General features: G+C 30.2%; 1 protein-coding gene across 9 annotated transcripts in view; it reads right to left on the bottom strand.

The window, feature by feature from the left end:
• Positions 1 to 14,843, bottom strand: part of Grip (Glutamate receptor interacting protein) — a 347,975-nt gene that overhangs the window by 49,309 nt on the left and 283,823 nt on the right. For all 9 annotated transcript variants that reach the window (XM_076410452.1, XM_076410453.1, XM_076410459.1 and 6 more), the window contains one exon: positions 6,530 to 6,658. In XM_076410452.1, coding sequence (XP_076266567.1) covers positions 6,530 to 6,658 — 129 coding nt within the window. The remainder of the gene's footprint in view (positions 1 to 6,529; positions 6,659 to 14,843) is intronic.

Genomic DNA, 14,843 nt, shown 5'->3' with positions numbered 1-14,843 from the left:
TGGCAATAATTAGTTTTTTCTACGATTAGGTATATGTTTATTTTTTATTTAGTATTTATGGTTATTGTACATCATTAATTTTTAGGTTTTGTTCAAGTTCTATTGTGTTGCCTATATTTTTTATAGTATATTATTTCAAAATAGCAACATATTAAAATACGATAATACATTTTTGGGGTATTATTCCATTCCATAAAGAAAATTCATTCCTTTTTACAGATCCAGAGAATATACGAATATAAAAGTAATTATACTTCGTTTAAAATGAAATTATTAATTGCATGTTAATAGTATTCAGCAATTACTTTTTTCGTTTTCCTTTTTAAAGTTAGTACGTGAAGGAATATGTACATCTCCGTTTCGTTTATACTACTGTTGGAAAATATAAACACGTACAAAATTAACTGCTTCAAGCAATTATCTCCATCATTTCCTCTGTCATAATTTATACAGGAAATGGTTTGTACATCTTCGTCTGACATCACGAATTGAAAAAAAAAAAACGGTCGAACCATGCAAAATAGTAATTACTATTTTCAGTCGCTAGTTTTTTGACTATCGACTGTTTCGACTGTTTTCAGTCGATAGTTCCCAGCGCTAGTCATAATATACAGTAACTTCAATTCGATTTGATGTTTATTTCTATTTTCCAACGAAAATACTTATTTTTGGTGTTTTCGGAGCAAACGTTACATTTTCGTAATTTCAAAAGTTCCCCACAGCAGCCTCATTATTTTATAATATACTATAGTTACCGTTCGATATATGTTTTATACATTCCTATTTGGTTTTCGAGAGAGAGAATAGACAAACAAAGGGCGAAATGTTCTGAAAATATTTTAAAAAGCTCCCAGATCGGAACAGGGCACGACAATGAATACAAAACAGTTTATTTCCTGCATATTTCTTAGTTTCCCCGCTAGGGCGAAGTTGGAAATACAATTGGATATATTTCCTTGCAAACATTATTCCATTGGGATCGCTATATTAAGGTTTCCATTCTCAAAACTTAAATCATATTAAGGCACTATATCCCGGAACTTGCATACAGAATTCATTGCAATGCGAAATCATTCCTTCATATATACGATAGAAAATATATAGTCCGTCTGTTTTAAAGTTATTATCTACTCGTATTTCTCACATTATCCCTTATATTTGACAGTTGTACTGTTAAGGCACTTGCTTGTTAAATGTACTTTAAAGGTACCTTTAACAACATATAAGCGCAAAATGGGTATGGAGTTAATAACAAGAAATGCAAACAATATTATCAAAATATCATTTCACATACCTCTCAGTTTTCTCTATATGTATTTCGGAGTTATCTATCGATTCAGATAGGGATAAAACCAAATTTCTACGTTAAAATAAAGCCTGCTCTTTAGAGCTGAAACACTGCTGCAGTTGAATAGACTGATTTCCCGATATTTACTGGCGACATCTGGAGGTATTTCATAGAAGAGTAGATTCAGTTTATTATGTCATTTTGTAGAATGCGGATGGATAACATCAAAATAGGTAACAGTAACTAGTAAATATTATATATTTATATAACAAATACATAATTAAAAAGAAATAAAATTATTTATATAGGGTCACGCTTTTTTCAAATAATTGGATGTTAATGAAAATTGCAGAGATTATAACGAGTTCTTGCAGAATCAAATGGTGGTACAATTTTTTTTATATAGTTCTTAGATTTTATATTGAATAATGAAGAGCGTACTTTCAAAATATATCGAGTTTTTTGGTTATGTCAGGTATTTTAAGAGTTATAAATTTTACAGAAATTTAATATTAATTTTCGTTTTCGTCATTCCGAAATATATATAATTTGAGACTTTTATCTCTATCAGAGAGTTAGAAAATGTTGGCACTTTTCCATATAAATATATATATATATATATATATATATATATATATATATATATATATATATATATTAGTTTCCCTGCTAGGGCGAAGTTGGAAACACAATTGGATATATTTCCTTGCAAACATTATTCCATTGGGATCGCTATATTAAGGTTTCCATTCTCAAAACTTAAATCATATTAAGGCACTGTATCCCGGAACTTGCATACAGAATTCATTGCAATGCGAAATCATTCTTTCATATATACGATTGAGAATATATAGTCTGTCTATTTTAAAGTTATGGGGGGATTAATAATTCAAGGTTAGCCTTTATGCTTTTTTTGATTAACTGTTTCTATATTGGTAGGTAAATTGATTGTAGCTAATTGAATGAAATAAAAATAACAGTCTTATTTTTCTCCCTTAACCTTACCGATTGTTAAGAAACGTACAAGTTTATAACAAAACTTCCAATTTATTATAAAAATATTTTATTATACCTTGTGGAGAGTTTGACCAGACGAAATAAATTCATAATATACAGTAGTATGATTGTCATTTCTTCTTCTTTTTTAAAAATCATAATTATTGTTGGAACTATCGACTGAAATCGATAATTATAATCTACTCGAATTTCTCACATTAGCCCTTATATTTGGCCGTTGTACTGTTAAGACGCTTGCTTGTTAAATGTACTTTAGAGGTACCTTTAACAACATATAAGCGCAAAATGGGTATGGAGTTAATAACAAGAAATGCAAACAATATAATCAAAATATCATTTCACATACCTCTCAGTTTTCTCTATATGTGTTTCGGAGTTATCTATCGATTCAGATAGGGATAAAACCGTATTTCTACGTTAAAATAAAGCCTGCTCTTTAGAGTTGAAACACTGCTGCAGTTGAATAGACTGATTTCCCGATATTTACTGGCGACATCTGGAGGTATTTCATAGAAGAGTAGATTCAGTTTATTATGTTATTTAGTAGAATGCGGATGGATAACATCAAAATAGGTAACTAGTAAATATTATGTATTTATATAATAAATACATAATTAAAATGAAATAAAATTATTTATATAGGGTCACGCTTTTTTCAAATAATTGGATGTTATTGAAAATTGCAGAGATTATAACGAGTTCTTGCAGAATTAAATGGTGGTATAATTTTTTTATATAGTTTTTAGATTTTATATTATATAATGAACAGCGTACATTTAAAATATATCGAGTTTTTTGGTTATGTCAGGTATTTTAAAAATTATAAATTTTACAGAAATTTAATATGAATTTTCGTTTTTGTCATTCTGAAATATATATAATTTGAGACTTTTGTCTCTATCAGAGAGTTAGAAAATGTTGGCATTTTTCCATATATATATATATATATATATATATATATATATATATATATGGAAAAATGCCAATATAGTTATTAAAATTTGCGATTTTTTGCCATTTTGAAGTTCTTGTACTATCATTTCTATTCAAAAAATGACAGATTAATGAAAATTACAGGAGTTATAAAGAATTTTATATAGAATCGAACGGTGGTATAAATGTTTTTGTACAGCTATTGGTTTTCATGTTATACAATTAAAACTGCGTCTTCAAAAAATTACTTAGTTTCTGCTGATGTTAGATATATTAAATATAATACATTTTATAGTAATTTAAGAATTTTTTTTCTCAGTTCAAAATGCATACATTTTGAGACTTGTACCTTTATTGGGGAGCTAAAATATTTTTGCCTTTTTCCATATATATAGTCATGAAAATTTGCGATTTTTTGCCATTTAGAAGTTCTTTACTGTTATTTATATTCAAATAATAAAAAATTAACGAAAAATACTGTAGTTATCAAGAATTTTATGTTGAATCGAATGGTAGAATAACAATTTTTGTACAGCTTTTAGTTTTTATGTTATTCAATGAAAAATTATTTCTTAAGCAATTAAAGGCTTCCTGTTTATGACAGGTATCTTAAATTATAATTTTGACAGAAATTTAAATAGATATTCGTTCTTTTCATTTAAAAATACATATACCCAATAAAATACCCATTATATATATGTTTTATAATTATAAATGTTTGGGATATTCTTTACATCGTACAATATTTTTGATACTTGGGGAGAAAGGACCAACAGAGTGGATGCTGGACCATCCTGTACCAATTTCAGTAATACTGTGATTCACAGAGACGTCCACTGAACTGGTGAGTTGCTAGTTAATAATAAGATATTATATTCGCCTGCTTTAGATTCATATAACAAGTCTCCAAACCAAGACTAATAGATTAATTAAGATGCATCAGATTAGGCAGTTATCAGCTATATTAATAGATACAATCACTGTTTTAAATAATTAAATTTATACTTGTTATCGCATTGATATTAATAATTGTGCTCATACTTTAAAATATATACGAAATTTCATACATCTAATACATGCATTTGGTTCTTTGACAATTTGAAACTTATCATATTCGCACTCATGGGCCAACGTCGCCTTATTTATAACTTTGTAACGGTTCCGGTTCTGGCACGACAAACAAATTGAACCATTACAATAGCTACGTGCTCATATTGTAAGGAATTCGTGATTTATCCCGGCGACGTGGTCGCCCCGTGACATCCCCGAAGCGTCATGGAGATTTTTCCGGTCTACGTAAACGGTCATGTCATGTGTCCGGAATACGGCAGCGCGAAGTACGAAAATACGACGAAGAATCCGTTTTTTTTTCGTTCTTGTTTTCGATGTCTTCGTGTTCGATGGGGGTACCGGTAGGATGACTCGAAACCCGCGGGGTTGGCGAGGGGACGAACAAGAAAATGACAAACACCTGTTTTCTTTGTTTGACATCGAAAGGCGCGGATAATGAAAAAATAACATTACTTTTTGGGCTGTTATCCATATTTGATATATGATATCCACGTTTAAAAAATCGGATAAATATATTCGGGCAAACTCTTTGATATTTAACATTCTGAATATCATGTTTATCTCCATTCGCCAATTTGCGTATGAGTCATATATAAGGTATGTCAATGTAAATTTCACATTTAATTATTCTTGTATATGAAGGAAATAAATCCAAGTTTTAATAATCGTTAATACTTACACGATATATGTCATATATGTCATATATATCATATATATCATATATATCATATATATCATATATATCATATATATCATATATATCATATATATCATATATATCATATATATCATATATATCATATATATCATATATATCATATATATCATATATATCATATATATCATATATATCATATATATCATATATATCATATATATCATATATATCATATATATCATATATATCATATATATGATATATATCATATATATCATATGTCAGATATATCATATATATTATATCTCATTATTATAATAGTTATATAAGTTTAAAATTGTTAAAGAATCAAATGAATGTATCAGATACCTGCAATTTCAAATAAATATTTCAAATGAGAACAATGTTTAACCTCAAGGGGATAATACATATACATTTTTAATTACAATTTTTTTAAAGAAGTAATTGTATGTAATATAGATGATGCAGATAGTTATTCGGTTTGGAGTACTATTTTGAAGTTTGTAGGTATTTTATTTTATTATTAGTTAATAGTTTATCAGTTTAGGTCACGTCTTACGACTATATATATAGATGATGAGTTCTACAATGTTCCTACAATGTATTATATATTGTATGACCAAAGATAAAATATCTTGCGGCGAAAGGGACTAATATCCATATTAAATTTCTTTCTTTGAGTTCATTATTAGTAAGATATGCGGCATAAACAGAGATCCTGCAAATTTTTCAACATACTCAATGGATAATTTTAAAATTAACGGTTCTATAAAATCATTATATTAGTATTCAAGACAGAATTCTTTACAAGCCCTGCAATTATCACTAAGTTGCGATTATCTGTACACAAATTACAGTAAATGAAATTGAAAATGGCAAAAAATCTCTAATTTTTATCAATATATAATAAAAGTTTTTACTTCTCTGGTAAAGGTAAAAGTCTCAAAATATATGTATTTTGGACTGAAATTAACGAAAAGAGAAGGTAGAAAGTATAATTTATCACCACTAGGTTCTTCGTAAAATTATTTATAATTCTTATAATTTTCATTAACCTGTCATTATTTGAACAAAAGTGACAGTAAAAAATTGGAAAATAACCAAAAAATTATAAAATTGTATATATTGTATTGGTTCTTACTTTTTTTTGGAAATGAAGCTTATAAACATTGTTTTAACACAATTCGTATTTTAATAATTAGTTAATCCTTCCTTTCTCTCTTCACACCTTCAGCATAATGATGAAAAACCCAAGTCCCAACCAAACTGATGAAACAACGTTCATAATCCATTTAATAGCTTTTAAAATTGTTTTTCATTGTGTTCGCTAGTAACCTGAAGTGATTAAACACACAGTATTTTGATGTCCGAAGCGTGAAACGAAATATTGATGACCCTGCACAACAATTATTTCGAAACACCTTGTATTATTTTATACTAACACACAATTAATTATTCAATTAGTGTTTCCTGTCGGCAGTTTTCACCACCACTGAATCAGGGCCATTCCACAAAATCTATTTAAAGTGAGATATACTTACTGCAGTCGCTGTCGAAAGATTTGTTCAGAGTGCTTTGTCTATTCGGCCGATTAGTACGGCTGGGCCGAGATCTCCTGCTGTTTAATGTGCTGAAACCGCCCACGCTTGAGCTGCTCCCGGAGAATTGCCCTGGAACAAACAGTTAATTAGAAATCGCGTCATAGTTCTTCTGCCATTTCGGCTTTTTACTCGCATCAAACGGTCATTCGACTAAATTTATTACAAAAGGAACACTAACATCGATCTCCTAGATGTAAAAGCTTTAATTTAATAACTTTAGTTACGAAATCTCAGTTAAAAAATGTCTTTTTTTTCGGCTTATGCGTTATTTTAAATTTATTACAAAGTGTGTTTCAATGAATATGCCAAATAAATAAATAAAAGCCAAGAATGTATGTTTCAAAATTGGAACATTACATAGAAATATATCGAAAGAGAAATGGCCAATCATAATCTTATATATTATGAATTTCAAATGATATTATTCTGCATAGTTTTTTGTTTATATGAGGATTGCGTTTTTATTTTGAGGCGATTTTATTTATTTGGGTTACAAAGTAATGACATATTTTAGTAAACATGTTAAATAAGTATATAAAAGAAATAATATACCATTCTAGGTTAGATCACTCTGAAATATATCGAAAAAGAAGCGGCCAATTAAAGTTTTAGGTGTTGTGAATTTCAAAATATTTCAAACTATTTTCTTATATTTGTGCCAGCATTTGATTTCTATGTCGGAATAATGAGTTTACTATAATTAACTAATCTTCAGCAATTCACATGAAAAAGTTTCAATGTATTTTAGTATTTTTTGGAATCGGAATTGTGTCGGCTAACAGGACCCTTCTTCTCTTATTTACTTTAAATCTGTACGGCTTATACTTTTATTACAAAATAATGGCGTGTCTTGTTGAATATGCTAAATAAATATATAAAAGACAATAATTGAAATAGATTGAATATTCAGATAGAATATTGATTGAATGTATTGATTTGAATTATTGATTGATTGATTGATTAATTATTGATTGAATATATTGATTGATAGAATATAGATTGAATATTCAGACAATAGATTGAAATATTCCAAAATATTTCTAAAAGAGAATTGGACAATCATAATATTATGTATTATGCATTCTAAAATATCTGGTATTATTGCGAATTTTTCTTTGTCTATATGAAAATGGGGCAACATAATTCTTGCACTCTTTTAATCTTGTACTACTTATTCGATGAGTTATTCAATTTCTATTGCAAAGTAATGGTGTGTTTAAATAAACATATTAAATAAGTAAGCCATAATAAGTCAAAAATATAGGTTTCTAGATAAGAACATATCGGAATATTTTTAAAAGAGAAATGGCCAATCATAGTTTCATATATTATGAATTCCAAAATATTTGAGATTATTGCGTATAGCATATTGTGCATTATTTTTCCAGATATTATTTGAGTTCTTCGTAGAAACAATAAGGCTATACAACAGGTAGCAGTAGATCTTTCATTGTATGATGACCTGTATTTTTTCAGTTCGTCTCCATGGAGTTTTCCATGTAGTGAATGTATTGTACACAAACACACACACACACACACACACACACACACATATATATATATATATATATATATATATATATATAGAATATGTTCTATAAGATAAGTAAAGATACCTTTTTATTTAAAAGATTTATCAGGATGTCTAATCCATTCCATCGAGACCGTGAGGATATCGTGAAATCTTGGCCGAAGGGCAACGTGAACGATTGGTAGTCGCGTTGCGCCACAGCCGGATCTGCTGGGCGACGACGACAACGATGGATTAACGGGCGACTATCGAAAAGGGCCTGGACCGAGGCCCCGTCCATCGAACGGAACCAGAATACGAATTGGCGCCGATAAGCGTCGAAAAACCGGAAAAACCATCCACTGATATCGGCGCAGTTCGGAATCTCTATTTCGGTTTCGGTATTTTCATCTAGATAGCGGTCGGAACATTCCATCGCTCTCCATGACGAATACTAAAACAAGTTCCTGTTTGCGGATATAAGGAACGTATCGGTATCGGTGACGATATTTGGGAAACTGATGGATAGATGTAAATCTGTTTAGACGGCGTACTGATTGTCGTTTCTTAATCGAATAATTTAGTTTATAATAAGAATCACAAATAATTTGCTTTAATATTTAAGCTTACAGATGTCAGAATGAATCATTTTCTGCCTTCCACGTCCACCATCTTGGAGTAGCGATCATTTTCTTCTTCTATATTACTGATTCTAAGTATTTGCTGAACTCTTGTACTTGTTTTAACTAAATTACGATGATGTTAGTCAGTAATTTGATTCTTTATTCATTAAGTTTCTGACGATATGGCTCTGCAATGCAAACTATATGTTATCGAGAAGAATTCTCGAAACATCAACATTAAGCAGTTCTATCGTCTTTTTGGAATCTGATTTGTAGGACTTTTACAAAATCTTGTAGAAACACAATAATTGATTTTCGTTTGAGTTTCGTATTTTGGAAAAAAGCTCGTTATTTGTAGAAATATTAGGAGTTGATCTTAGTTCTTCTGATCAAGACTAGACTTTTGACGATACCTAAGTTGTGTTGTTGATTATTATTTATAGCCTATTTTTAAGAAGGTTAGTTTTTAAGATGTTAGAAGCATACTCAGGCTATATATTTTAAGAACTACAAATGTACTATATCAAGCATTTACATCAGTAGGAGATGTGAGGAAAATACATTATTGGTAGTTTGCAGTGAGCTTCGAGGGTCAGAGCATATAAGTCCAGTTTTATCACGGCCTGTAACCAAAATTATAAGATTTAAGGTCTCCTTTTTGCGTCCCATTCAGCCGCAAGGATGGTGGAATTTGAGAGCAGTCTGAAGAGTTTATTGTGATACCTATGATTACTTTGATAAGTGATTTCTCCAGGAGAGATAGTAGTCCAATCTGAGGCCCAATATTTTAGCGCATGGTTTTGTTATTAATGAAAATATTATACAGTGTGAGGGAGTGATATCTTGTGTAGTTTCTGACTACAAAAATGGACGACAAATGATTTTGAAGTTGAAATTTTAAAACCCGAGAAGATAGAACACTGATATGGTTATCTGGAAGTGCTTAGTGTTTTCTAATATATACCATTAGTTTAGTTTCTTATAATATATAACTTATAACAACTCTTTTAAATCATGATATAAAAATCGCCGAGTAACCATTTATAAAAATAAATAACCCGTTAATTATTTTATAGAATCACTGACTTTTAACCGTCCCCCATTGTTCGCTAGGTCATCGAACTGATTCGACACAGTCTGTTGGCATTAAACACCACACAAATACATGTACCCGGTTGGTTGTTTTTTTATTAATTAATGGACTTTTAATTTTAAACGTATATGTGTATATTTCGCATTCCTTTGAAGGCCTCGTCGGCCTTCCAATTATATTCGTAGGGTTTTTTGAACTCTTGGAATCGAGCCTGACGCCGTTGAATTCCGTTTGCGTTAGTAGTTAAATTCGGAGTGAGCAATTTGTTTTGTGAATCCATTTGGCCGTAATTGATTTGTGTTTGGTGTGCTACGTATGGCTGATGGACCAGACAGTCCCCCGTCGAAAGGGACTGGTATTGATCCGTGCTGGCTGGAAACCCGATAGAGATTTGTTGATAATAATTAGGACTAGTTTATAATTATTTATTATTTGGTTAATCAGCATTTTCTTCATTATTTTTTAAACTTCCCTTGTAAAATCTACTAAAATTTAAAAGCATACTACAATTAGTTATTACCCATATATTTGATAGTTTTTCTTTCATATTATTTTCAAAGTTTAGATTCAAACCTAATTAGAATTTGATTGATGTACTTCTACTGGGCTAGAGTGTTCACAAATACCCAATACCAATATCAATACCCCTTCACATGACGGAAATCATGCTATAATACATATTGCCCACGGGCAGATTGTTGAAGTTCCAAGAGATTAATAAAAAAAATTCTTCGTACAGTAAACATTTTATCGACGATATTGAAATCAGAAAGTCCCCCCTTTACTCTTATCTGATAACAGCAACCCAATGGAGCCGACCAAATTATTGTCGCCATTATCTAAAACCTCCGACTTGAGCGGGATCTTATCTGGGCTTATGAATGGCCATTACTAATTTTCCGGCCAACTTTCGCCATCAAACGAGAATAGTTATGAAGAAGAATTATCCCTGGACGGCTTAGACCTAAGCCCGCCCCCTTCCACCAAGCCGGTAGGGTCCTTTTACGGGTCCTTTTTGTCGTCTTTAAGACAAACAGGAATCATTTCTTTTCGGTCGCTGATCGTCCGGGGATTACCGTTTTCTCTTCCTTAGAATATTTCTGTTTGTGCGGTAAATCGAAAAGACGCGAGTATCGATTTGTCTGGTCTGTTGGAAAATAGTTCACTAAAGACGTGGTTTTGCGTTAACGCGGTTGGACGACAAATATTTCGTTCTTATCAATTAATTCTCATTGCTTTATTGATTGTCTATCCTTTGATCAAATTAGTCGTTGATAGTAAAGAGTGGAATGTAGACGATAGAGAACTTCATCATAAAATATTTCCTTCCTGTGCCACCAAATACTTACGCATTACCCTTGATTTTTAACAACGCGAACCTTGAAGCTCAGACGTTTGAAATGTTTCAATATGACATCATGTGAAACCCAAGTATCCAGCCTTTATTTTATGGTTTCCTACTGGTCATGACCTGAAATATACTATCACAGACATGTTAAATGTGCGTCAATGTACGGTAATCGACTATCCAAGAAAATAATGTCGTTAATGAAGCAGGTACGTCATAAGGTTATGTTGCGATATGAGCAATATCGACTAAATGATTCCTGCAAGGTATGCGTCACTCTTCAGACATTGTTCTTCTAGTTTTACAAAAAATAAGAGTATAAACAGTTTTTTTGAATAAAATATTAAAATACGTTACAATAAAACTGATGGTGCATTTCTAATATGCAGTAGAACAATACTGGTACTACTCTTTTATATAATATACTATACTATTTTGTTGTGTACTTCAGATAAAGAAGTAGGTAAACGTTATAAAATAGTGAATAAAACCATTCAATCAAATCTAAAATTAGTTGTTTAAACATAAAATAACACTATACTACTCTGTCATGTAGTACCATTTTTGAAGTATATTTAATGCGTTGTGATATGTAAAAGTTACGAAATATAAGAAATATAGAATGAAGCTAAGACCAGATTGTAAATTCAGTTAAGCGACAATAAAACAACACTAGTACTACCTTGTTATATAGTACCTATTTCTGAAATAATATTTAATTCGTTATGAAATGTAAGAAAGATATGATGAAACTAAGATTTCAGCTTGTAAATTAGGTCATGTTTAAATAAAACAACGTACTATAACTAGTACAACCTCATTATTTGCTATGAATATTTTTTATTATACTTAATACGTTGAGGTACACGTTATTAAATGAATCTAATATTTCAGTTTGTAAATTGAGTTATACAAGAACAAACCAATACCAGTACTACCTCGTTATTGGTAATTTTGATTATTTAATGTTCCAGTTCGTAAATTAAGTTACACAACATCTAAATATTGGTACGACCTCGTCATTTCCAATAATTTTTTTTATAACAATTGGTGTGTTGATACACTCAAATTATATTAATGGGAAGAAAGGTATTGTTAACTAAAATTTCTATTTGCAAATTAAGATAAACAATATCAAAATAGTACTAGTACCACCCCGTCATATAGTCTGTTTATTTTTGTAGCACATTTAATTCGCAAGTTACATAAACATTATCAAATAAAACTAATGTAAATAGAGTTATACAACGAGGAATACCAGTACTGCCTCGTTATTTATTTCAACTTTTTGCTGTGTTTATATTTAATATAGTACTAAATTTAAATATCATTATATATGTGTTAATATTTCAGTTGTTAGATGTTTCACAACATTTAAACAACATTGGTACTACCTCTATATTTCCTATATAACATTTTGTATTACATTTGATGTGTCGATATATACAAATGACCTCAAATAGAAGAAAGGTATAATTTAGCTAATATTTCTATTCGTAAACTAAGATATAAAATAGGAAAAGACTACTAGTACGACCTAGTTATATAGTTTGCATTTTTTAACACATTATTTTATACACTTGTATTACACACATGTATTCTCAAATGAAGCTCGTGATTTTGCTTGTAAATTAATTTATATAACAACAATTCCGGTACTACTTTCTTATTAACTTGTAACTTTTTTTTATGTTATATTTCAATACCACCATATTGAAGTAAATGTTTCAGTTAATAAATTAGATTACATAATATCTCAACAAAATTGGTACTGTTTTGTTTTGTAGTAGAACTATTCTATAGTGTATTTAATATGCTGATGTATTTAATTAATGTTATTTATCCAATAGGACAACTGTTTAATTAAGTTAAGTTTTGTTTTGTAAATTCCGTAACAAACCAACAAATCAACACTGTCCCTATCCCATTATATAAAGTGTGCTTTTAAGAATCATCGAAGTCTGAAATGGGCTTCAACATAAATAAATCAAATTGATTTAACTAATTAGTTAATCTTCTGTTATTTATAATTGAATATGATTTTCGGTATATCGTTTGCATTTGCTAATGACCTGGTGAATGTTTATTGTCGATCAAAACTATTTATTATGAATTATGGTCATAAATTATCAATGGTTTCACCAAAAACAGTATTGCAAATTTAAAGTTATATATTTCCAAGAAAAACAGTCCTTAAAATCTTGAATTTCTCATGAGTATCAATTTTTTTACTAGCATGTTATGAAATACGAAATGTATTTCCATAAAACCTTTTTTTAGACTTTTAAATTGAACTAAATGCGAAAACGCGTGTGTGGAAAATATGAAATGCCCGAGACATATGTCGAAAAACGTCTTAATGCCCTTAGCAGACACGATTTAATAAACCGCGGCGCGTAACTTCTGCCGCCAGAAACGTGACCCATTCGCAATATTCGTGAAAAATTCCTCGCTGATAACCGTTTACCGAAATGTCTCACTCGGATTCTGGCTGGCGATGCCCCGGTCTCGGCGGAAAGGGGCCAATAAAATCCGAGCCATCGTCCAATTAAGGGTGCGAAACCGCCATCAACCCCGTATATCATCCCTATTACTCATTGGCCGGGCTAAAATAACTGCCAAGGAGGTACTTGCGTCTCATTTAGGTCGGATTTATGTTCGGTTTTTTTCTCCGTGTTCGCCTTTTCTCTAAGGTTCTCAGTCGGGGGACGGTCGAAGATTGAAACGTTATCTTCGTTCGGTTTCTTCGTCGATCTGTATGGCATCATATGGGAGTGTGGACATTATTTTTGGGTACTTATCAGTATATACAGGGTGGATTTATAAATATTCATTTAAAGTCTCCAGTATCGATGATTTCTATTCTACTTTTTAAAGATAACGTGAATAAACAGTTCACTTTTGCTGTAATATTTTTATTTTTTATTGTAGTCATTTTCGTTCAATCGTAATCATAAGCAAATGAAAATTACATGAGTTTTACACTAAATCGAATGGTATAGTATAATAATTTTTGTGTAACTTGCACTTTTTAAGTTACACAATGAATATTGTGTTTTCAAAAAATGTGTGGATTCCTGTTTATATCAAATATCTTAGAAACTATGAATTTTACAGCTTTATAACATGGATTTTCATTTGTTTCATACCAAAATACATATGTTTTGAGAGTTCCATCTTAATCTGAAAGATAAAAAAATCTGACATATTTTCTATGTATATAGTCGTGGAAATTTGCGATTTTTTGCCATTTTCAGTATTTTCACTACCATTTTCTTAAGGATGCTACAATTTTAATGAAAATTACAGATATTATAAAGAATTTTACGGTGAATCGAATGGTAGTATAATTATTTCTAGGTAATATTTAGTTTTTAAGTTACACAGCGAAAATTAAATTTTCAAAAAATGTGTGGATTTTTGTTTATATCAAATATCTTAGAAACTAGGAATTTTACGGCAGTTTAACATGAATTTTTATTTCTTTCACACCAAAATACATATGTTTTGAGAGTTTCATATATATATATATATATATATATATATATATATATGTATATATATTGGAGATTTCGAATTTGTTTACAACAATAGTACAGTCTATTATAACCGAGGCAAGCAATTTTCAATCGAAACTGTCGATAGTTGGAAAATAGTTCGTCCACGATATTAAATCCCCG

Source organism: Rhynchophorus ferrugineus, unplaced genomic scaffold (assembly GCF_030347505.1).
Source record: "Rhynchophorus ferrugineus isolate W39M unplaced genomic scaffold, kcgeb_rfMv2 rfM7, whole genome shotgun sequence".
NCBI lineage: Eukaryota > Metazoa > Arthropoda > Insecta > Coleoptera > Curculionidae > Rhynchophorus > Rhynchophorus ferrugineus.
The sequence above is the reverse complement of the archived record's forward strand: the minus strand, read 5'-3'. Positions and strand labels throughout refer to the sequence as shown.